General features: G+C 34.6%; 1 protein-coding gene and 1 pseudogene across 11 annotated transcripts in view; both read left to right on the top strand.

The window, feature by feature from the left end:
- The window catches only part of LOC147511381 (uncharacterized), a 123,615-nt gene that overhangs the window by 39,508 nt on the left and 58,762 nt on the right, over nt 1–25,345 (top strand). For 5 of the 11 annotated variants that reach the window (XR_015219357.1, XR_015219363.1, XR_015219359.1 and 2 more), the window contains 2 exons: nt 5,970–6,047; nt 9,495–10,247. Coding sequence is in view for 2 of the 11 variants with exons in the window: in XM_086603104.1 (XP_086459230.1) it covers nt 5,970–6,047; nt 9,495–9,588 (172 nt within the window). In the remaining 9 variants the exon portion in view is untranslated. Of the gene's footprint in view, nt 1–5,169; nt 5,444–5,969; nt 6,048–7,310; nt 7,752–8,096; nt 8,473–9,494; nt 10,248–11,661; nt 11,947–25,345 lie in introns of those variants that run through there. The other 6 variants (XR_015219361.1, XM_086603105.1, XR_015219360.1 and 3 more) reach the window with 5 other exon arrangements.
- LOC147511386 (uncharacterized) lies at nt 19,694–20,418 on the top strand (annotated as a pseudogene).

Raw genomic sequence — 25,345 nt, 5'->3', positions numbered from 1 at the left:
CATGCAAACATGTATCTCCACCTTCAAGTGCAGTGAGGGTAAAGCAATATTTTTCATGTATCGTAGAAAATTAATCATGGACAAACATAGAATTGAATTTTTATTTTAACCACGAGTATTGTTTCACGAAAGACACAAGACAAGAACTCTATGAACATGCAAAGAAGAGCACCCGACTACCTAAAAAATCTGAAGCCAATTTTCTTTCTTTGCTTGGAGATACAAGCGACAAGCAATATCCCATCTACATGGAAGGTAACATTTTACTCTCCACAATGGCTGGTAAAATGTTTCCCACTAGCTATGGGTGCATTTATGAAACAAATTAACTTTCTAATATAACTCTAATCATAGATTATCATTTTCTAAAGACCCTTTCTCCACATAAGCACTTAAGAGTAAGCTTCTTACAAACTCTTCTACATGCCAAAAAAATTCAGGTCCAACACTCTACACTGCGTGTGTACTAACGGTGATTGATTTGGACAAACAAACAATATCCATTTTTCGGGGAACCCGCGGAATGGAGCGGTTTCTCATGTGTTTCGGTTTGAAAGAAGTTTGAGATGTCACAATAGAGAAGCTCTCTCACCTCGTCAAATTCAAAATTAAAGTTGCCTTATGTGATGTATTCTAGCCCAACATGGATCTTCTACTTATTGGCGAAAAGTCTTTTGGTTTCATCATGCACCTTACTGCTGCAACCTACTTAAACCCTAGCATCCACAACACTTGTCCATAAACTTTTAATTTAACAGTAGCACAAATAAAACGAACACTGTTACTCTCAAAGTACATGTTAGGGAATAATTTCGTAACTTGTACTTTCCAAGTCTGTAAGTAAAACTTTAATAGGTGTTTGGAGAGAGAAAGAGAGTGTCTTACAATCTCGGCCAAGTAGTGTGGACATGAAACAATTTCGAACCAGTCGCCATGAGGAATTACATACCCATCAGTTTGTTCTTTGTGTTCCCGCAGCGAACCCTGCTCAAGAAGATAGAAATTCTTGGAAATGACTATTGAAGTTAAAATGCAACTCTTAACTGCAAAAAACAAAAATGACGCAACAACTCCTGCTTTGAAACATAAACATAACTGCTCAACAGTCCAAATTTTATGTAGGTATGCTATAAATTTCGAGAAAAAGAAACAACCGTACATACAACCATTCTTTGAAAGGAAAGCAAGAAATAATAAGAAAGTGAGACAATGATACCAATAAAGACAGAGATCGCGTAATTTAATAAAAAAGAAACCACATAATAATTAGGTCATCAATAACTTCATTTCAAGATATCTGATAGGCTCAAACTACTTGAGATATAACAAGGCAGATTGGAAACTGTTACCTCCACGTCACACTAAATAAAACTTGAAGCAAAAGCCAGCATAGTAATATAGTATCTTTTTAACTCTTTCATTCGACAAATGATCTGCGGTCCCTTTCTAAAACACTTAACAACCAAATTGGCCTTCCCGATTTATAAAGCCATCTTCATTTGCATACCCCTTGTATTTCAAGCTTAATAAGAATGAATAAGTCAACATAGACAAGGAGTCTTACTCATCCACATATGTTCTCAATCATTTGATAAGCCACTTCAATTTGCAATGAAGCAAAACCCCATTGAGCCAAAAAAGAGCATTTTTCACTCCCACATGCGTAAATAATAACTCTTTTTTTTTTGGTGCGATGTGAATAACAACTCAATGAGTCAATTCAAACCCAAGGAAGAGAAAGATCCATTTAGTGAAAATGACATCATCGATGAGTGAAATCAATAGCCAAAGAAAAATGAGTTTGTTTTTGAGTTTTTGACAGTTCTAGTCTTCTAGACATGTCAAGAGACGAAAAATAGTAACTATTATTTTATTTATAACTTAAATTCACATCTTATGTGCTAAAAATAAGGTTAACATTTTTCTGAGGAAGACCTGCTTGGTGAGGAAACAGTCTTCACAATAGTTACAACTTAACCTTGGTCTCGACTAATCTCCATACGGGCTCCATGAGTGTCTCCTTCAACGAATCATATACACGTGACCTTAAAAGTTAAAACATATAATAAAAATGCGGGGCATGCTTTCTTTTCTTATAACAAAAGATAGCCTACCCAATATTCATGGGCAAGATACTGCCGCTATGGCGATTGACCCAATAATAATAATAATAATAAGTAAAAATAATAATGATAATCTAATTAAATATGCGGCCAAGGAAATCAGACCATGAAGAATATGATAATAACGGGATGCGAAACCTACAAGAATCGAGATGGCAAACTGTCTTTGATGAATCCAACCCCGGATGCATATGGCGCACCAATCCACTGGAGCCATCCAAGCTTTGTGAGAGGATTCACATATCCAAACCAATCAAACTCAAAATTGGCATTTTCTCTCGTCCTTTTATGAACTTCGGCAAAGAACACAATGAGCAGCAAAATTAACCACCTCACAAGAAGCCTGGCTGCTGCAAAGAGACAATGGGCTGGCGTGTAGAAACTAACTTCAGAAAAAAACAACATGATTCGTTAACACTTAAGCATGCACAACTTCATTAAAAGGTAAAAGATAGGACATAGAGTGAAGAAAGGTATCGGATTAGTTTCCTATTCTAAAACACTAACACTAATCATATGCCAAAAAGTTTTAGTATCATTTTTCTGCGAGAGCATATTAAAGGTAAATAACATCAAGCGGTCGACTAAGTGACTAGTACCAATCCACTATCAACCCAATGTAAGGTGAGATATATTTAATGGTCTGCAGCAGAGCATATTAAAAGTAAATAAAATCAAAGCGATCCGACTAGTACCAATTCATTATCAACCCAATGTAAGGTGAGATATATTTAATTTGGTCGAAGAAAATTGAATAAGAATGTTTACAACCGGATTACAACCACATGTGTGACCTATTCTCCTCCGTGGAAACCATTTGATTGTACCTAATTTTACATCTCACTTTGTTGAGGAGGAATGTGATGGGGAATTGATCTACTTTCCCAAGGAAAAGTTCTTAATCAGAATCTCCAACAAACTAAGACTCTTCATGTGTTTTCCGCTCACTTAAATGTTTAATGTTCTGAAAGGCAGCTTGTGTGATACATCATCAGTAGCTCTCTACCTCTCTCCAAGATCTTTGCAATAACCCTCAATACAAGAAAATATCTTGATGACGTTATATCCTTATCTCCAATTTTACTGTTAGCAAGTATATAAGGTTTTCTCTTCAAGAAAAAAAAAAAAAAAAGTATTTTTCTAGCAAAAAGATAAATGGACACCCCATACTTGTCATGCACGGATTCCACTGCACAAATAATAATATCATCGCCAACATTATATGCAGATGAAGTTCAAGATAGCACTTTTTTGAGCTTGAAAGTTTGGTATGGTCATAAAAAATTTCTTAAGGTTTAGCGAGAAAACATTACATGACAAATACATTTGTATATTGAGATTAATAGAATTAAGGTCCCGCATTTAAGTAAATGACTATAACAGGTAAACAATCAAAATTAGTGCGATTGGGAGCTTAATTTTTTTCTAATGAGCACTTGAAGGGACAAGTTTTTCATGAATTATAATTACGTACCAATTAGTGCATTGTATAACTTATAAATGCTTGCTCCAACACATCGGCAAAAATAAAAATCATTACCTTTGAAGCAAGAAAATTTGGAGCAGCATCAATCGAGCAAAATTTAAATAGTATTAACTCAAGTGAGTGAGAGAGACAAACAAATGAAGTAGGCCGTGACCAGAGAAATCAAGAACCACAGTCGAAACCGAGAACGGATCTTAATTAGTATACGATTGATAAATACAAAACCAACAAGAATTGTCAAATGGTAGGAAATGAATACAGAATCATACCTCGATATAGGAAACCCCCAACCTCAGTCGAGCAACATAAATCAACCCCATCAAAATCTTAGTTAGGCGGTAACTAAAAGCATCTGAGAGTAGTGTTTCTGAAGTAGGAGGAGCTCCGAATCTAAACTCCGCATGAAACAAAGATGAAAGGGTCTCTAAACTAAGATGAGGTGGATTATCACTGATATAACTAATATGATGAAGGGTGGCAGCAAAAATCCGGATTTCATGTGCAGGCTTAGTATCAGCAAGCGACAACACTTTAAGATTCGGAGCAGATATAGTAAGAGCACTGTTATTGTCCCAATAACAATTACTCATGAAGATATCTTCTACCAGTGGAGAAGTTAAAGTACCGGAAGTGAGAGAGAGGGAGGAGACCTAAGAATATAGCGGCGGTGAGAGAGAGAGGAGAGAGAATAAAGTTAAGGTTATGTTTTATATTTAGACCGAAATAATAGAGCGATATTTTTGGTTTAGCTATTTGTGAAATTTTCAAATTTTGTATTTGTAACACTTCTCAAGCGGTTTTAAAGCGTTAGAAATTAATTCAGAAATTCATCCGAATTAAAGTAACACTTAACAACATTACCAACGCTTATATAGCGTTGGCAATTTTCTAACGGTAAAAAACCGTTGCAAAGCAAAAAAGGTGCGTGTTGCAAATATCCTATTATGGTGTAGTGCTTGGTGGAAGATTCACTTTCATCATCTATAAATACCTCACATATAAACTACGCCAGACCTGATTCTTCTCTCCCCCCAGAATCAAGAGAAAATACGTAGGCAGTTCGCTCAACAACGAACTCGGTCTTTTCCATATTCAATCCTATTCCCCTTCCATCCTTGTATGTAAAGGTGGGCTGAAATGCTCCTTTACAGGAATATTGGATGCTTCCAATCGGATAACAATTTTTTCCATCTATTCTAATTGAGGGTTTGGCCAGTGCATGACACCAGTTGAGTACCAGGTCATCTTACATTACCGCCTCATGATTCTAATTTGTATAAGGATTATGATCGTTGTTCAGCGTGTATGTAAGAAGAGCAGACTGTAAGAGCTTTGAATTAGAGATCACACAACATGTGTTAGGTACTTCCTTAGGTTCAAAATATCGTCATAACCATGCACATGATAATTTGTATGATATTATTTGGCAAGTAGAAAAGTAGTACAAGTGAAAAAAAAGACCCCTGTTAATTTCTCACATACCTAGTTGATTGTATACCGGCAAATGTCTTGATCTACAACTAGTTAGAGTGGGTAAGCATGCTTGTGTTGATGTTATAGGTGTCTCTTCTATGCTTGGTACGGTTTGGCAATGGGCAAGTAGTTAATAGAGCAACGCACGACAACAAAGATGACGAAACATGAAAAAATGTGCATGCCCAATGAACATCTATTTATTTCATTTGCCTTTGACACTTTTGGTTATTTGTCATAAGAGTCCATAAAGCTCATCGACCAGAAGATTAGAACGAGTAATGGATAATAACTTCATGATGGTTGGTTTAAATAAATTTGTAGTTAGATGAATTGGTTGCACTATTCATAAATGGCTTGCGGCGCGCTTGACCCTACTACCTTTGTATAATTTCTTTAGGAGATATATTCAATAATAATAATTATATATATATATATATATATATATATATATATATATATATATATATATAATGTGGATACTTGCTTTTCCAATTAGTTCCTGTATTTCCGGTTTTAGACCAAAGTTTTTAATCAAAAGGGTACCGGAAAGTTAGACAGCCACTTTCTTTTTGCTCTTCATTGAAAGGATAAATCGGTAATTTAAAGCATTTCTAGGACTATAAAACTCAACGTATTCAGAAAACAGAGACACCGTTTTGCGGTTTCCCAATTAAAAAAAAATAAACCTTTCGTTCGTCTTCTCCGTTCCTGATATTCCCAATTAAAAGCCGTTAAGTTCGAAAGTTCAAATCAAACACTTTGCAACCAATGAACATAAATTTAAACCCTGTTTTCCATTTTCAGAATCAAAGGTAATACTTTCTTTCATTTCCGTTTTCTAATATTCTTTAATCCTGTAATATAAGTCTGCAATTTTCCAACAGTTATGTCTTCTTGCCTTTGATATGGTTGGAACAATTGCTTCGAGGATTGTTTTCGTTCTGTTCGTTTAAAATTCAAAGGTATGTTCTTCTATCCCCTTTTGATTTTTTGGTGATCTCAAGTTTTAGTTCCATGATATAATTGTGTCCAATTGGTTGACTTAGAGGAGATGTCTGATAGTGAGATACTTATTAGAATAAGCACTTTCTACCGTCACAACTTTACTGTCAAACTTGACCCAAGTTATTCAAGCATCTTCAATTCATTTCCCTTTTCTTTTTTTTGTTCTATCTGTGTTCTTCTTCACCCATTTTTTTTTTTTTTTTTGTTTTAAGTACTCATACATTTTTGCTTTCTATTCGAAGTTCCCTTGCAATTGAGGGAGTCATACAAAGCCATGATTTCAAGGAACAAAGTATAATGAACATTCATCCTTTATCAGTATCAGTATACAAAGAACAATCAAATTGATTCAATCAAAACTTTTCCTCATCTGATCTTTAGAGAGCCCAAAAGACTTGAGTGAAAACTAATGAAAAAAAAACAAGCAATAGGAGGTAAGAAGACTGTTTCTTTGAATACCCATTCTTTAATTTATTTTTATTTTTATTTTATTTTTTTTATTTTTTTATATTTGATTCATTCTCCCCCATTTCATCTAACAGGGGTTCTTATTTGATTCATTATTTGATGTTTCTTAATTGGAATGTTACAATTTAATATTTTTTTACTCAAGTTTAGATTTAGAAGACCCTTTCTCTGCCCTTTGATCTTTTGATTTTTTTTTTCTTTACAATTGGTTCTTTAGGGTGGCTCTTCAACTATTTTCTTGCCTCAAAGCAAAATTAGACTTTTCGTCTAATTAGTGTAGAGGTGAGACCAATTCTTTTCTTATTTGATTTATATTTCAATTTAGTTGAATAGTGCATTTCTTAATTGTGAAAGTGGGTATTGAGAGAGATAATATCAGCTTCATTAAATTAGATATAAGAAGCCATTATAGGGTTGCTCTTTTAGAGTTTTTTTAATTACTGTCGAATTCCTTTAGTATTATTGTTTTATTATCGAAGTTATTTCGAAGTAAAATTAGGCAATTAGTAATGTTAGTGAACCAAAAATAAAGCTTTGTGAATCACCATTGATTTGGATTAATGCACACTAAGACTATCAATATATGTCATATATGTCGTTCTCTTTCAAAAAAATATAATTAATCTTAGTTGTTCTTTTGCCGGGCTTGCATTATAGAAACCCTTTGTTTGTTTAATGTTAAACAAAGAATTGTATTTAATTAACATTTGCAATTTGCTCAGACTAAAGTTAGTTGTACAATGAGATAAAAACATGTAGCATAATAGTAAAATTTTGTCTGGAAAATGTGGACTGAGGCATTTGAAAGAGTGTAAAAAGTCGTGAATGCTTAGCTTAAGCCATGCGAGCAGGGGTTAAGCTAATTAGATTTGAACATGTATTGATACTAAGGGTTAGAAAAATCAGAAATCTTAATATATTAGAAAAATATGGGGGTCGATGAACAGTAATTTTCACGTACGTCACAGGGGAATTTTCGTCTTTTCGCATCTAAAACAACAGGGGCAGTTTCGTCATTTTGCACCTAATAGAAATTTCTATCCGCTTCTCTGTTTTTCCTCTCTTCGTCTCCACTCTTTCTCTCTCTGCTCGACTCTCCTCTACAAATAAATTAAATGAATTTAATTTCAGAAAGAAACTCTCCAACTTAGAAAGAAACTCTCCAATAGATTGAATTTGGTAGTTAAAAAAAGGTATGTTCTAGCTTTCTCACTCTACAGATTGAATTTCACCAATTGTAATTTTGTACATAAAAATCAATCTGTTTTTACTTAAATGTCTGAAATAAACTTTGTATATCCATGTTTATAAATTATAATAAGCTCTCCTTCTTCATCTCCAGGCCCCTTTCGTTCTCTTTTCAATCTTGACCTAAAAAAGAATGTAAAAGAAAAATATCGATTGTTTGTTCATGTTAATAGAGTATTAGAGTATATGTGTTAGTCTCTACCTTATTCATCTTAATTTTCTATGTCAGCAGCATATGCATTTAGATTTTAGATCAATCTCTACTGTTCACGACTTCTTGCTGTTTGTAGTCGTGGTGGGTTGTGGGAGCAAGCGAAGAATTTGTTTGGTGAGATGGTTACAATACGTTATTAGATGCAGTATGTAAAGGTGGACAAATGGATTTGGCTTTTGTGATAATGTCTGAGATGATGGTGAAGAATGTATTGCCTAATGTTGTAACTTATAGCACCATGATTGATGGTTGTGCCAAAGCTGGAAAATTAGAGGAAGCTTGAGGCTTGAGCCCAACGCCCTATCCTGGGGATACTAAAGGGTTGTGTGTTCCTGTCAGTCCTGAGTGGTGCTAACACAATAGTTCATTACTGTAAAATGGCGAAGACCACAATCTGACCAAGTAAACCCCGTTTCTTCAAGGTCATCGTTCCTGGTTCACTTAAAGAAATTGTGAGCACCTCTTATTTTCTACTATTTCCTTATATGTAGCTCGAAAGTGCTTTGATCTCTATTTAGCTGGATTGTTTTTCTTTTATTTATTGTAGTCAATTCTCCCTGCTTTCAAGAACCAACACTTAGAAGAGAAGTGCATGAAGGAAATGTCACATTGAGGACCGATAGAAGTAGCAAGTGTTGGCATTAGCATGAATAGGGTTTTGGTTTCGAGAAGGTTGGGAAGATTTTGCAAGAGCGCATGATCTATGTATTGGGGATTTTTTAGTTTTCAAACTTGAAGATGGTTTGAAGTTCCATGTTCGCATATTTGATCCTACTGCATGTGAGAAAGAGTATCCAATCCTGGATGTTGTTGGAATTTGGAAGTGATGATGAGATAATGGAGAAAGTTCAAACAACAAAAAAGTACAACAAATTCACCAAGTCGTTTTTACTTCACCACCTATTTCTCATTTTTCAATTAGCAATTGCTTTGTGCCAAGGCCTTTGATTACCCCAATTTTCCAGTTAAATTTTCCCTATTTATAATGCGCTTTTGAGAAATTATGGAAAGTAGGGTATTTATGATGAGGTTAAAAAGCTGTTCAGAGAGATGAAATAAGAAAACTTGAGTCCTAATCTATTTACTTACTCAACTTTGATTGATGTGTACTCGAAAGGGGGTATCTACCAAGATGCAATGGAGATATTTAGAGAGTGAAAATAAGCAGGATTGGAGGCTGACGTTGTCTTACATAGTGCCTTGATTGACACCTTATGTAAGAATGGATTGGTAGAGTCCGCTGTGTCATTGTTAGATCGATGAAATGACAAGGGAAGGAAAATCGTCCAATGTTGTTACTTATAATTCTATTGTTGATGCCATTGGTCTATGGGTAACCTCGGTCATTGGCTTTGTGATTGAATACTCTACTAGCAATGCATATAGGTTTTCTATTCTAATAAACTTTTCTATATTCTTTATTATTTCTTGATCCGTCCTATATCAACTCTTATTTTCCGTTGTTCTGTTGCAGCCCCGTGCTAGATGTTGCTGATTCCTGCAGAACTGGAGCTGCTACTAACGTTATTTTAGGCCTTGTAGTGGGATACAAATCTATCATTATTTAGATTTTCGCCATTGCTGATGTGGTTGGCAAGAGCCACCTAATCCGAGAGAGAACTGATACTCTTGATGCTATTGGAATCACTACTGATCTGTTGCTCTGGTTTTTTTGGCACTCTTTGGTGCCTTTGTAAGTCATGCAAAATCTAAGTGCATCTAAGTGCTATTGAAGCAATACTTTGAGCGCGGTATTCATTTGAAATCACAGCTTCTTGCCAACTGCTTCGATAAGCAGTGCATGCTCTGATCGAACCTTTGTCCGTGAAGTATGCATATTTTAATTTGCTGCCCCCTATCTCAGTGAATACAATAAGTGCTACTAATTGAACTGTGTGAGAATTATTTTTCTTCCCCTTCTTTTCTGCAATAAATGTGCAGCTTTATGCTAAAACATTGTTTAAATGGAATGACGGGCTATTTAGTCAATCAGTGCATGGTGCATGATCAGCTGTGTGATTGTTCTCAATCGGTACTTTTACTCTATTGCAGTACCACAAGAAGCTTCCCAGGTTCATCTCTGCATTCTCCCCAAACCATGCGGTTCTCAGGTCTAAAACCTTTCCATTCGAAATACAATATTCAAAACATGTACAGGTTAAGTTTTGGTAACGAATGTTAGAATCTGTCTGTCTAATACAACGTGCGCGAGCACGTGCATGATGCTAGTATAATGTAATTGGTATTAATCTAAACACCTTTAAAGAGGCGTGCTCGAGTTGTTGAGCCACGCTTTAGCGGCTATAACATAAGGCATGGTTGAGCTAGCCTTCAACCTATCCACTCTCTTACCAAGTTTTAACATCCGTGCTTTTTAGTCCTCTAAGCCTCTCGTCTGTGCATCCAGGCTTCTTATCCTACTAGATTGCAACACGTTTTTTCTTATGATGTTGAAGCCTAGAAGCCATTCTTATTTTCTGCTTTTCATCGTTAGCTAGGAAGGAAACCTCGATCTCTTCTCACTAAACCTAAAAAATCCAACTATTCTTCTCTTCTCGCTAAACCCAAAATCTCCCCCAGTCTTCTGACTCTGTAATCTCTCCATTGCCCATTGACAATTGTTTTATTTTATTTTATTTTTAGCTCTACATCTAGCTGGACTATAGATAAGTGGAGTTTTTTTGTTGTTGTTTGACTCTTTCTTGGCTTTCTTTGAAGAAGAAGAAGAAACAAGGTTACACGTCACAACTTGGGTGTTTTATTTAATTTGCTATCAAGATATGTGATGAAATGGGTGTGGAACGTTTATGTAGATGGTTTTAAGATTTGGGGTCTGTTTACTTTGTTTAGATTTTTAGATTTTGTGCAAATTGTTATGTGGGTATGTCAAGATGCTCTAATACAACTTCTAGCTTGAATTCCATATGATCGAGTCGTCCTTTCACTATTATTTCTCTAATGAAATAAGGCTAGAGTAGAAAAGATTTTGTTGACCTTCAGTCAAGTAATGGTCATAAAACTGAAGATAGTAAAATAAAATTTTCCGAATTCTTGCAGACAATTCAAGTATGTGTGTGTCAAAAGGCGGGACTAAATTTTTTTCAATTGGCTTTGTTATGGATTTTAAAGTTAAACACTGAATATTTTCAGTTCTAGATGGGTAGGTTTATTCAATTCAAGTGTTGGCAACTCTATGGGTGTTTCTTTACTTCATGGTCGGTTAATGGGTATGTTTTAGTTTTTATTTTAGAGTACATTAGCCTCACTCCAAGCTTGACATGCTAAATCTGACTCTGAATTAGATGATTAAGAAATTGCACTAGAATTTGTTGTGCTCAAATGATCCAATTGGATTAAATTCAACTCAATGAATCATCTCTATCAAGTCAATACAGTGAAACAATTGGGTGGGTTTTCTGCTGTAATGTTTTCCTTATTTTACATGCATTTTTTGTGTAGTTGAATCACTAAAGATTCTCATGTATTTGGTTTTTCATGTATTCATTTTACTCTGTGTGCATAAAGCATCTGCATAACTTGGTTTCATTTTATGTTCCTCCCAAGGGAAAGGCGCACTACAGTCCATTCATGTGTGACATAACACTCAAACTGCCTTGATAACTTCTGCAAATTATTTGCAGAAAACCCTTCAAATATTCCAATTCAAGAAGAAACTGCTAATTAGGAATCACTCAAGAAATAAGGACAGAAACCAGGTGGTCGAACCTGCCAGATGCAAGGTGTGTAAAAAATGCCTTGAGTGTGCCCATTCCAGTCCCACATGTGCCATGTGAAAGCCAGGTGCAACAAAAACTTATGTGCCTCCTTTTCAGAGGGCATATCGGTGGTACCCGGTTGTAGAATCTGCTCAGAGGTTCATTAATCACAGAGCTAGGAACTGGCATGTGGACTGTAACACCTGCATTTTTCATATTGATATAATTGTTTAAATATAGTATATATCGTTGTAATAGGTTTAAAAACCAATATTTTTAGCCCACATTAGTGAGAAAACCCAAACAATGTTGGTATATGGACTTTGGGCCCTTTTTGGACCATTTGGAGGTTTATAATGACAAGAAAAAATGTTTTAATATTTTGGTTTTAATTAAAAATTCGAAAATAGATTTTTTTTTTTTTGAAAACCCTAGCCTCCAAGAAACACAAAAAGAGAGGAAGAAGAGGAAGAAGCCAAAAGGAAGAAGGAAGATAAAATATTATTTTTATTATCTTTGTTCCGTATTTCTTCAACAAGGTGAGTTAGAATTTATGTTTTCAATAGAAACATGATATGTTGCTCTTTTGTGATGTTCATAAGATGGTAAGTAGAGATTAGATGTTAAAGAGATTTGAATTACGACGATTCATGGGTATGTTTATGTACTAAGTTATTATATTAAGTTAACATGCTTTTTTTTTATGATTTGGTGAAGGTAGGTGTTTTATATCATGTGTAACTATTTTGATATGAAAATCTAAGACTAGAAAGCTATTATTAGTTATGTAGAATCATTAAAGAAGAAGGTAAATAGTAAAAGGGTAAATAGAAAACTGCACTGCACAGTCAAAAGTTTCGTATTAGATGGAAGCTGATCCATTATTGGATGGATCTAAAATTTAATCGAAAGTTTTATAAGACTATGTAGTTTGACATATTCGAATTATAGACATATCCAACGGTTGGATTTCTATTGAGGCATGTATAAGCGTGACTGGTCGAAGTATAAACTAGGTCAGAAAACAGCACTGCGCAGTCATAAGCTTAGGCGTACATGAAGGATGACCCAGTCATGGATTTTCTTCAAATTTGATCTGTATATTCATCACACATAGTAGTCATACCCAGTACGATTTCGGGCCTATCCGACGATGGGATGTCAGTCGAGGCATGGAAAGACGAGCATATTTGTATGGGTTAAGTAGTAAATGGAAAATGGTTTATTTTATGAGTTTATTTTTGTTTTCAGTTATTGTGCATGATTTTATACAACTTGGAATTTGTTATGTATGTATCTCAAGTGTGATTTTGATAATATTGGTATGTTGGCATGACAATTGAGTTAGTTTGTGAAAAGCGTAGCTCTTTGGAGTGAAATAAGAAATATTGGACGGGAAGACTTTTGATCTAGGCTAATTTAAGAGTTACGTAAAGTTTGATTCCAAACCTTAAAGGATTTGAATACGTAGGCAGTTTTGTAGTAAAGTGCAGCCTTTGTATTAGATATTATGTAATTAGTGTATTTACTGGTGTAACTAATGTTTATGATAGTTAGACATTTACAAATATGATGTCAAGTGTTCTGCTTATGTGGCAAGAAACTACATGCCTCTACTTAAGCAAGAAACTATTTAGTGAGTCTCGAAAGGTAAGAGGAACTACACGTCTTGATGCACGTTAGTGGTTCAATAGCATTAATGACTTCTTTAGTTGAAATTAAACTGGGACCATGACGTGTTATTTATGTTGAAATGGTACTGAATGTTTATATATTGCTAGTGGTGGTGATACCTAGAGAAACTATGGGTTGCCAAAGTGGACATGGAGAATGAAATTGGAGAAAGTTATGTTATGTTTGAATAATGGTTTATTGTTTATGATTATATTTGTATTGTATAAGACCTGTGTATTAGGGTATATGGGATGTTGTTCGTATATAAATCGTTTCTTTCGATTCAAGGATTGGCTATTTGATTTAACTGGCATTTGTCAAGATGGTTAAATAACCGGTTCCACGAATCAGTATATCTTTTAGTAGTTGGGTTTACGGATGAGGTTTTAATTTATTAAATAGAAGTATATTATTTGATTTTCAGGTTATGACATGATTTAAATTTATGAAATGTTGGAAATATAGAGGAAATTTTGCCGAATTTTTTTTAGAATGCGATGTTCAAAGGTTGTTTTATATTTTAGTTCTAGTTTGGACTCATGTGAGTCAAACCCGCTTATGTCTTGGCTTATTAGATTGTTGAATATTCAGATCGAGCTCTTTTATCTGAATATTCAATTGTCTGAAAAATTAGGGCGTGATATGAACCCTATTTTCCTTCAATGTTATTTGGAGGGAAATTTCTCTCAATAAGGTGGATAACATACAAATTGTTGTGCAACAAGGTGTTGTTTGCTACAAGTGTTGGTTTGCATACGTGTTTAGACAATCTTCTTTGGAGGTTGCAATTATTTTGTTCGGTTATGGTATGAAGTCCTTATCTTTTGTACATAGATTTGTTTTCTTCTTCTTGGTCTTTTATGTCAAATTCTCTAACTACATTTTTTTTGAAGAATTTACTGGTTTAATATCTGGTTTAATATCGAGCTCGCACTATGCTACCTCAGAATCTCCTCTTACTCTGTAATTGATTTGCCCGAGTTTGCTGACCTTACTCTTTTAGTGAGTTCCCCTCTTATTTTTATTGGTATTAGTGTTTTACTTGACAAAAAAATGGCGTCATTCATATCTGACTTATCAAAGTAGAAGTTCTTTAACTTTTTCTATATTCTTAAATGTATGTTTAGATTATATGAACCTTATATATTAGTAATAAATGGGGTAAAGTAAATATATTAATTGCTTCTATTCCTTTTTAGTTCCAGTGACAAGAATCACTTAACAAGAGCAGAGGCTTGAAAACCGAAATGCCCATCAAGATATGGTACAAGGGTTAGAAGATTCTATCTATAATTATTTATTCTTTTCCAGTCTTGCTCGAAATATATAACACTTTAATGTCTCAATAAAAATCACTATTTATCTACGGATAGTATCAATCACAATGTTGAAAGCACTTGGATAGAGGGCCTTTAATAGTTAGTTGATTAGTGAGACCTATTTTTGAGATGTAAGTAAATTATAAGATGATCAATTTGTTGTATTAGAAAGTTGTATATCGATTACAGGAGAAGCTCCCTAAGACATATATGATTGTAAAACTTAAGAGGTGAAATCCATTTGGTATCCTACGCCCATGAGCCTTTGATTAATGTCCTTCTGTATCACAACAATGATACTCTGTCTTTACGGCTTTCTGAATGGCTGTAAAATTAATTAATCTAGCTTCTGTTTTAATTTTATAGTAGCAAACCAAGCAATACTTGACAACACTTATGGTATAATTTGGTGTGTGTTAGGGCAAAACTTAGTTTCTATTTAGCATTGGTTCTGGCTTCTATGAAGTATTTTACAATTTGAAATTAACTTGCCTGTGAACTAAGACCATTTAGATTGGTATGTAGCTTTCAAATGATATGCTTATTATGTTAAGTTTGTCTTGCAAGCTCACCGTGTAGTTGACTTGGTGTGTTAATTACGGAACTATAAACTGTTGGTTGGTTTTATTAGGTACCATATTTATTACAGGTTGTAGCTCATTATGTTTTAATTTTGTTTTCTTTATCCAATTACTCAAAATTGAACTACGAAGGCCATCCTAGCTCCGAACTAGACTCAGATTGGTGTATGTCTCATTTTGGTTAAGTTTAACAACTCCCACAAAAATGTTTGCTTTCTAATCAAACTTTTGTATGTGTTGCAGGTAATTCGATGCAGTGAATAGTCCAGTTCTTATAGCTTGGCAGCCGACATTGTAGAAACTTTTAGTTATATTTTCCTTCACTTGTATATGGACGAAATAATTACTTGATTTTTCTTATTTAAACAAGAAGGAATTGTATTACATTTTGGAACTTTTGAACTCAATCTATGATGCACAACTACATTCTTTTTCACTTTCTTATATTTTATTTACTAAAACGCATAACAATACTTGATAGTCTTCACTGCAAGAACCAAGTATTAAACATGTATGTATCGATAAACAACTCATCATATGTACAAATTTTGAATGTTCATGTATTATAATGCATCTTTGTATGTATCTTTATGACAATCTATGACATTGTGTCTATGATGGGCAATATCAAAAAAATATTTTCCAATGTTTGCACCGTCAGACATTAATGTGCATCTTGAGTTCTTTTTTATGTTTAGTGCTCGACTTTTACGAGTTTTCCATGCTAAATATGATATCTAATTTTGTACGAATAATGATGTAGAAAAGAACATGCACTAACGTATTGCTTACAGTTAAGTCATATACAAGACACTATACTTTGACCATTTATCTAACATTGCACATTAATATTTCTTCTTTCTTTCTTTTTTTCCATTGTAAGAAAATACCATACAGATGATATATGCGGCACAACAAATCTTTTTAGCTCATATCTTAGTTTTTTTTTTTCCTGATAAACAGTCCGTTGATACTTTGATTTAAGTACGTAGATATAATAAATCACGTGCAACTTTAAGAACGTGCGTAGCGCACGTACACTTCTAATAATAATAATAATAATAATAATAACTTAATATTATAGAGGACAAAGACGTGAGTTGTTTTTATTTTATTTTTTAGAATTAATTCTAATTTCATTCGTTTTATCAATTTATGTTTGGGCGAGGAGACCCTCGTGTGATATGAAAATTGACCAGTTGCATCCAAATACTTAGTAGTAAGTGCATCTATGATAAGAACCTTGAAGAAGAACACATAATAAAAGAGAGATAGAAGGAGTATAAATTCAAATATGATGGTGTTTATATAGAATTATAGATATAAGATACCAAGACTGATACCGAATTTAGACCTACTAAATCAATGGAATGCTAATATAAAAAGGTCTTGTATTGGGCGCCACCAAAATTGGATTGGGCAGCCTCCAGCCCAAGCCCAAATCGTGAAGCCCAACAAAAAGCCCAGTACACCCCCACTTCCATCGCGAAACCAGAAAAACCTTCTCTAATCGGTCATCTCTCTCGCGCACTCGGCCAAAAAACCCTTGGAACCCTAACCAAAAACGAATTAGAATCACCCAATCCAAAAACCATTCCAATTCTCACCCAATCCAATTAGAATCGGTACAATTGTAATTGAGAATCGCACAATCAAATTGAGCCATCGAGTTTTTCTTTCCTGAATCAAGTTTCATATCCAATTTGAAGGTAAGAATCATATTGGCTTGGTTATATTTCTTGTTGGCTTGGTTTAACTACTTGTTTTAGGAAATGGCTAATATTTGATGGTTTGGAATTTGTAATGGGAATACGGTTGTTGGTAGAATCGTGTTTACATTTGTAATGGGAATACGGTTGTTCATTCCTCCTCTAATGTATGAAGATTGGATTTGTTTGAGGTGTAACCTTATGTTAGATTCCTGAATTTTGAATGGAACTAGTGCAACATTGTCATTCATGTTTGTTGTTATCATTCATTTTATGAACTTGTTGTCTTTGGATTTATAGAGGCCTAGAGTTGTTAATCAAATAACGATGTTTGTTGGATTTATGAACTTGTTTTCTTGAATTCTTTGAGTTCTTTTCAACCGACGATAATAAATCCTTAACTATCAAAAAGTTGTTTTCTTGTATTTCCATTATCTCAGATAGTTGTTTTCTGTTTATTGATTGAATTGATTGGGCATTAGGCGATAATACATGTTTGAAAGATTTATTAGATACATTGCATTCAGTATATCTGAAGTTATTTTCTTTTTGTAATCATCCCACTTCCCATCTTTACATTGTTTTACTAATGGTTAGTTTCTATTGAGATAATGCTTGTATTGCCAAGGATGGACTCTTATATGGCATTTCTGGTGTTTGTTTTATAGGAGGACTAGTGGCCCTACAAGACGATCTACTAAGGGTGAGTGGACAATTTGAAGAAGTAAGTGCTTGAAATCAAATTTCCAATTTATTCCATGATTTTTAATCAGAATGTTATACCACAATTTCATGCTTTGCTATATCAATAGTAAATATTACTCTTATCTTCTCAGAAACTCTTGTTCATGGACTTTTTATGTATTCTGTAAACATACCAATATTTTGAATTTGCCCTTGAGTCCTTTATCCTCAGTTCATTCAATTCTAAGTTATTTTACGAGTCGATGGAATTTGTGATGTCGTGACAACTGCGTACGAAATAGTACTTTTTATTTTAAATGAAGAGAAAAGTGCATACAGTCAAGAAGAAAACTTGTAAGCCTGTTAGGAAAGATATTGATGAGTGTTCGTCGTTGTCTAATGTGTTATTTGAAGATGAAAGGGAGAAGAAAAAGAAGTGTGATGTTAACTCGAGTGAAGGTGGGAAGGTGGTTAGGTGTGCAATTGATGAGGTGATGAAAGAGGATGAGAAGGTAAAGGAACAAATTAATCGGAAGGATTATTGGTTGTGTGAAGGGATTGTAGTGAAGGTTATGAGGAAGGGTTTGGATAATAAGGGCTATTATTATAAGCAGAGAGGGATGGTTGTTAATGTGATAGACATGTATCTTGCAGAAATAGAGATGCTTGAGAGGAAGGATGTAATTAGAGCTCGGGCAGTGAGCTTGAAACTTGATGATTCCACACAATGGTGGTCTTGTTAAAATTGTAAATGGTAAGTGTGCTTACCGTGGATCGAATGTGAGGTTGATATCTCTTGATATGGATGAATTCTGTGCTAAGGTACAAATAGAGACTTGTTAAAACATTTTAAAACATAATAATAGCAAACGATTACCTTAATCCAACTCTTTGAAGCATTGTTATCCCAGATTGGTATCCTGTGAAAGTTCTTACAGTTGGAATGATAACTTTTGTCGTAAATGGGTATAAATAGTAGAACAGTCAAGCCTGTAAAGACTTGAAGCGATGTTGGTGCTATATGAAAGTTGTTTCCTATTGAAGTTTCCATTGTGCTTCCTTGTTTAGTGAAGAATGTGCTTCCTTGCACATAAACCATTGTGTACGTCAAACAACTTAACCAGATTGGTACTAAACGAAGAAGCAGCTTCGCTTCTTCCACTTGAGTCACTGTACAAAGTCTCCACTTGTTTTTAGTTGCACTCAACTAATCAATATCATCTATGATTGTTGCTTTGTCTAAGCATCAGAGATTGTAACACATGTAAGGTACAAGTGCTACACTAAACCATATACAAGATGCTCAAGAAATTAAAGGGTGTATTGGGCGCCACCAGAATTGGATTGGGCAGCCTCCAGCCCAAGCCCAAATCGCAAAGCCCAACAAAAATCCCATGTACACCCCCCACCTAATCGTGAAACCGGGAAAACTTGTTGTAACTGGTCATTTCTCTTGCGATTTCTCACCCAAAACCCTTGACAAAATCCCTCTCGCGATCCTTCAATCCAACAAAGCATTGTTAGTTGCTGGGCCTGTTGGTTCTCAAGTTCTTCAACTTCTCTGTCTTCAATCAGCTTCAAGTAAGTTAATTTATGATCAAATGTAGAAAATTGTTTTGTGTGATCAATCAGCTTCAACTTCTCTGTCTTCGATCTGCATTGTGTTAGGTTTGGTGATAAGTAGGAAATTGTTTTGTGTTTCATCTCCATTTCTGACGGATGGTTGTGAATTCAATAATAGTTACATCAGTAATTCGATAATAGTTACAAACTCCAATTACAAAGACACCAAAACAAAGCTATCAGTGCGTGATTTAGCTCCAATTAGATTCTGTTTTAGCTATCAGGGTTTGTTTGATTCTGTTTTAGCTCCAATTAGAGTTTCTATACTACTTGTTGAGTTGAAAGACGAGGCGGTATTAGCTCGTAGTTTTTTTAGGTGGGTTGGGAAGGAAAAGGGGTTTTGTTATACTATTGAGTGTTATTGTATTCTTGTTCATATTTTGTTTAGAGCTAGAATGTACTTTGATGCTCAAGAAGTTTTGAAAAAAATGATTAGTTCTAGGCAGGTTTTGTCCAATGGATTAAATGTTTTTGATGTTTTGTGGTTGACTAAGGATTTTTGTCATTCGGAGTATTGTGTTTTCGATGCGTTGTTTGGTGTTTTGATTGAACTTGGATTTCTTGAAGAGGCTAATGAGTGCTTTTTGAGAATGAGGAAGTTTAAGGTTTTTGTTAAACAACGTTCTTGTAATGTTCTTCTTCATAGACTTTCAAAGTCGGGGAAGACGGATTTGTCTAGGAAGTTTTTCGAGAGCATGCTTAACGCCAAAATAACGCCATCAGTGTTTATTATAATATTATGATTGATGTTATGTGCAAGGAAGGAAGGATTTGAGAACAGCGGGAGGGATGTTTAAACAAATGAAAGAGATAGGTATTATGCCCGACATTGTAACATTATAACACTCTTATTGATGGTTTTGGGAAGGTTGGACAGTTAGAGGATGCCATATGCGTATTTGACGAAATGAAGGTGGCAAGCTGCAAACCAGATGTCATAACGCATATAATGCTCTTATTAATTGTTTCTGTAAATACGAACAGATGCCGCGGGCCTTCTTTTATCTCCGTGAAATGAAGGAAAATGGGTTGAAACCCAATGTTGTAACATATAGTACTTTTGTTGATGCATTTAGAGTAGAAAAATCTTGATTAACTTGAGTTGTTAGTCTTTTACTCCGATACTTTTCTGTTGTCCTGCACTCTAACTTTTATTCGATATTGTTATTGAAACTATTGTTTTATTATTATTACCCTTTGCAGGTTGTAAATTCTCTGGCGGCACACACCAGCTCAATTGAGTGTGTTGGACTTTCTCAAAGACTTTCACAAAGGTACTTTTAGATATCGATTATGTGCTTTTCGATACCACGACTACTATCTATACTTAGTCTCTGGAGAAAAATATGCAATATTCCTTTTAGTTTATAGTGAATATCTTACTATAAGAAGGGGTGAGTTCTCACTTCTCTCCATGGTCTACGGACCATATGCTAGAAGGTTTGGAGTTGATTGATTGATCTTTGAGTTCCTATTATGAACTAGTGGTACGAGGATTAAGCATTTAATTGTACTGACCTTAGGCAATTTCCAAAGGGAACACAGGCACTACTATATATTCAAATATTTGCTTCTCTCTTAGAACCTTCAAGAACCTAGGAGGCCTTATTACACTCAAAGAACAGTAAAGAAAGGAAGCCATAGACTAACCCTAAGAATTAAATTCTATACCTCTTGGTCTGGATATTGTTTTTACTTTTGAGTTAATTACCTAGATTAGGGGCTTGTGCTTTGCTTACTGCTGAGTTTATTGTTTTATTTGCTATTTCTGAGCTTTGGCCCTCATTATTGTATGGTCATGAAATGTGATTAATATGTCATTTCCATTGAAGGTTGCGCTCTGTCTAGAACTGATTTTTAGGAAAAAAGCTTGTTAGGAAATAGAATGTAAACAATTCGAACACTTCTGTCCTTTAAAATGACAATCGGGAAAAATTAACATGATAGACATAGTTTGAAAGAAACGAATCCACTGCTGTTGTTAGATCTCCATTTAGTTTTGATTGGTTACTTGAGTGAGGAATTATGATAGCTTTACTCTAGTTGTTCGATCTCCATAACTTGCAGTATTACAAACATATAAATTACAATCCAAAAATGCGAAAACTTGATTCCTAAACTTTTTTTTAGCACCATAACACTGAGTTTAGTTTAAACAACACAATGATCAGAGAGTGAGCTACCAATCAAAGGAAAAAACACACGTAAAGGTATGCACAACAATGCCAAATGACATGTCAATATTGCCAATCTGTTATGTTTATTTCTATTATCCCCTAAGGCCTTATAAATATATCTTGTGGATGATTCCTTATGGTAGAGTTTTTCTTTAGTTTAGCACCATTCACTGTTATGATGATAAATTGTATCATTAATTTTCCTTTAGTTGCATTTAATCGAAAATCATTTTTTTTACCAATTTAAAGAATTTCGTGTATTTGGGATTTGGTATAATGTATGAGGCGATTATGATAAGGATGACTATAGAGTAAATAAGGATTAGGAGGTATATCAACTTGTTTAATTATCAATTGGTTTGAGTGTCTCCCTCGCATTTTCAACAGTGTGAGTTTAAAAGGTTATATGTACATATGGTTGTTGGAAGGATGTCATTATTGATTTCCAGGTTATAACAGGTTTAAGTATACGAAACGTTGACCAAACAAAGGAAACTCCGCCCAAAATTTGATAGAATTTGGATAGCGTAACGCCTCATTCTATTTCTTCATATATACTTGGAGTTATCATTGTAAGCTTATAAGTAGATTAGTTTTACAACTGGGATGATCTCCCTTTTCTAGTGTTTTTCTTTGTAGAGCCAACAAAATATTTACTTGTAAGATATATACTTGTAAGATATACTTGTGTTTTTCTTCATATATACTTGTAAGATATATTTTGTTGCCATGTAGAGCCAACAAAATATAGTCTACATCTTTAGGGCCCCATTTGAAAATTAAAAAATGAGTTGCTTTACATCTTGTTGCTAAACTTTCATAGTGCTCATCTTTCATACCTAGTATTTTCCTTTAGGGCCTGATGTTATAAGTGAAGATACTTTTACCATTTTATGATTAGTGTTTTTGTACATTCTGTTACTCACCTTTCATACTGCTTATGTTCTTGAGTATTGACTAATGAGTAATGATCTTGATCACATGCAGCTTTTACAAGTACTTGCTTAAAGGTCCGGATCTGAGGGGAACAAACCTGAAGTGGTAAAGCATTATAGGTGAGAAGCTCTTTCTTTGGTTATCAAACTTACTAAATGTATGCTATCAAGGTGGTTTTGGGGTGGTTTCCTATGTTTGACAAGGGACGATCCAGTTCATTTTGTTGTAGAGAGAGTTCAGTTATTTTGTTGTAATACTTGATGTATATAAATGGCGGTTCATACGTAAAACATCTTGTATATATATATATATTTTCTTGTTGTGTAAAAGTTAGGTTATATGTACATATGGTTGTTGGAAGGATGTCATTATTGATTTCCGTGTTATGACAGTTTAAGTATAAACTAAACGTTGACCAAACAAAGGAAACTCGCCCAAAAATTCGATAGAATTTGGATAGCATAACGCCTCATTTTATTTCTTCATATATACTTGGAGTTATCATAGCAAGCTTATAAGTATATTAGTTTTACGACTGGGATGATCTCTGTCACAGCCCGAATTTCTAAACAATTAAAAAAAATGAATATTTGAAATATAAATATCTCAAACATCACTATGTTCAATTGTCTAAAAACCTAGGCTATGACGGGGAGGATACAACACATGTCAAAACCTAAAACCCACATCATAAAGAATCTTAACAACAAAAATAATCTCCAAAATTCTCTTTATTACTTTATGAAAGTCTATCTTCCATCCAAAAATCATCAATATAACATTCTAAGAATAATAGGTCCTCCACATCGTATTTTCATGTCATATGAATATGAAACTACGCTATTACATACTTCCAAAAGATCAGACCTAATAAAATAAACTCCCGTACTGCTCCAGAACAAATCCAAATCAAACGCCGTGGTTCTACTGCCTTCCACCTATGTTCCCAAGAACACACCCACGTTGCCAAAACAAAGCAAACATGGGTCAGCAAAATAGAATTTGCTGGTGTGAGTAGACTAACCACATATAAACATTTTCAGTCTTTACTTATCAAACTATCACTTTAAATATATCATAACTTAATCATTCTCAGCTTAGAAGATAAGTAGTTTCGTCATTTCAACCGGCATAGTTTCTTCCCAAGCAAGACTTCCATTATATTAACTCATTCTAATAACTCGTTTTAATATCTAAATCATTGAATTAAAACTTACCGATATCCACTGATGTATAAGGGTAGGACCGCGTTCCTGCACAAAATATTATTAAGTCATACCCTCCTGCAAAAGAAAGTTAGAACTTCTATATAACATATGTAGATATCCTATAGGTATTCAAAAGTAAGCCTAAACACACTCGCATAATCAAATCAATACAACTAACCCGCAAGGCGAATACCTTAGTTCCTCTCTAGGGCAGTCCAAACAATCTGGTCATTCATGGCACATTCAATGAATACCCATAGATAACGCTAACGGGCCATTTATGGCACATTCAATAAATGCCCACCTAACATATGACATCAACAGTCATAAAACTTAATTCCAAAACTTGAGGCGTGGAGAGTTCTAAAAGATGTGGTAAATTTGTTTACGCATTATTGAACTTTATTGCATATATTATTTCAGAGAATGAAAGAATATCTTGATTCATGTATTTTTGGTTTACGCGCTATTAATTTCATAGATGTATAAGTGTCATAGCGTTGCATATCATAAAAACTGAAGTATCACATAGCAATTAATACACATACACACGTTTATAGAAAGGTCTTAGCCTAAAGCCAAGCATGTTAATAGCCCTAGACCTATCCTAATAGACCGAATCAAAATCCGAGTTAAAATGTCAAATTGGGTCAACTGGTCAAAGTCAACCCTAGTCAATAGTCAAAGTCAACCTGCCAAAAGTCAACAACAGTCAACCAGCCAGGTCAACAGCAGACAACCAGACCTAAACTCCTCTAACCCAAAAGCCCAAAGCCTAAGGCCCAAAGTTTAAACTTAAGGCCAAAAATGAAAATATCCAAAAAAACACTCAAGCCCACTTGCCTGATTCGGCCCAAGCCCAATCTAAACTTACTGTTCATAAATTATAACGACCCACTTGGATTTATAAAACCAACCCCAAAAAAATAACTTAAAACCCATTAACTCAAAACTAAAACTTGGCCTAAAGCCAAAATCAAACCGCCCAAACCAAAATGATTTCGCCCAAGGCCCAACCGAAATAGAATTGCACTGGTGAGATGGGGAGCACTAGATCCAAATCACAGTCATCCCCTCCACCACACCAGTTCGGTTTCCGACCACCACCATCCTCCAAACCTAACCAAAAATACTCCCCATCAAAAACCAACAACATTTAATGAAAGCAAAATCTTCAAATCATTAGATCAATTATCCTCAGCCAAACTAGATCTGGATTCGCCCTCCATTAAAGCTTGTTCAAAGCTTCAAGCTTTAACAGCTGCCCCCCCTCACTCGACAGCACTCAATCACTCGCTACCACCAACTATACCACAACAAAACGAGTTAAATCAATAATTCAAACAATTTTCTTGCGACGCCACTACAGTAATTCAAAGCTTTCAACAGCCAAACATAACACCCTTACTCCCCCCGACATCAATCTTCCTTTAGAAATCAACCAAAAACCACAACACTAATAGTTCACGCAACTTGCTGGAACAGGCTCGCGACCCCATTAACAAAGCTCCAAAGCTTGAACGGTTCCAACAGTTTTAATGAAGGGCTTCAACAGCCCAATAATCTAACCGGTTTTAACCATAACAAGCAGAATGATTACAGACGATGACGAGCAGGAAAAATTTAGCAGAACATTGTACTCTAGTAAAACTGTTATCTCTATATAGACACTATAGACTATAGACGAGAAAAAGAAGA

Source organism: Coptis chinensis, chromosome 3, assembly GCF_015680905.1.
Source record: "Coptis chinensis isolate HL-2020 chromosome 3, ASM1568090v1, whole genome shotgun sequence".
In the NCBI taxonomy this organism is placed as follows: domain Eukaryota; kingdom Viridiplantae; phylum Streptophyta; class Magnoliopsida; order Ranunculales; family Ranunculaceae; genus Coptis; species Coptis chinensis.
The sequence above is the reverse complement of the archived record's forward strand: the minus strand, read 5'-3'. Positions and strand labels throughout refer to the sequence as shown.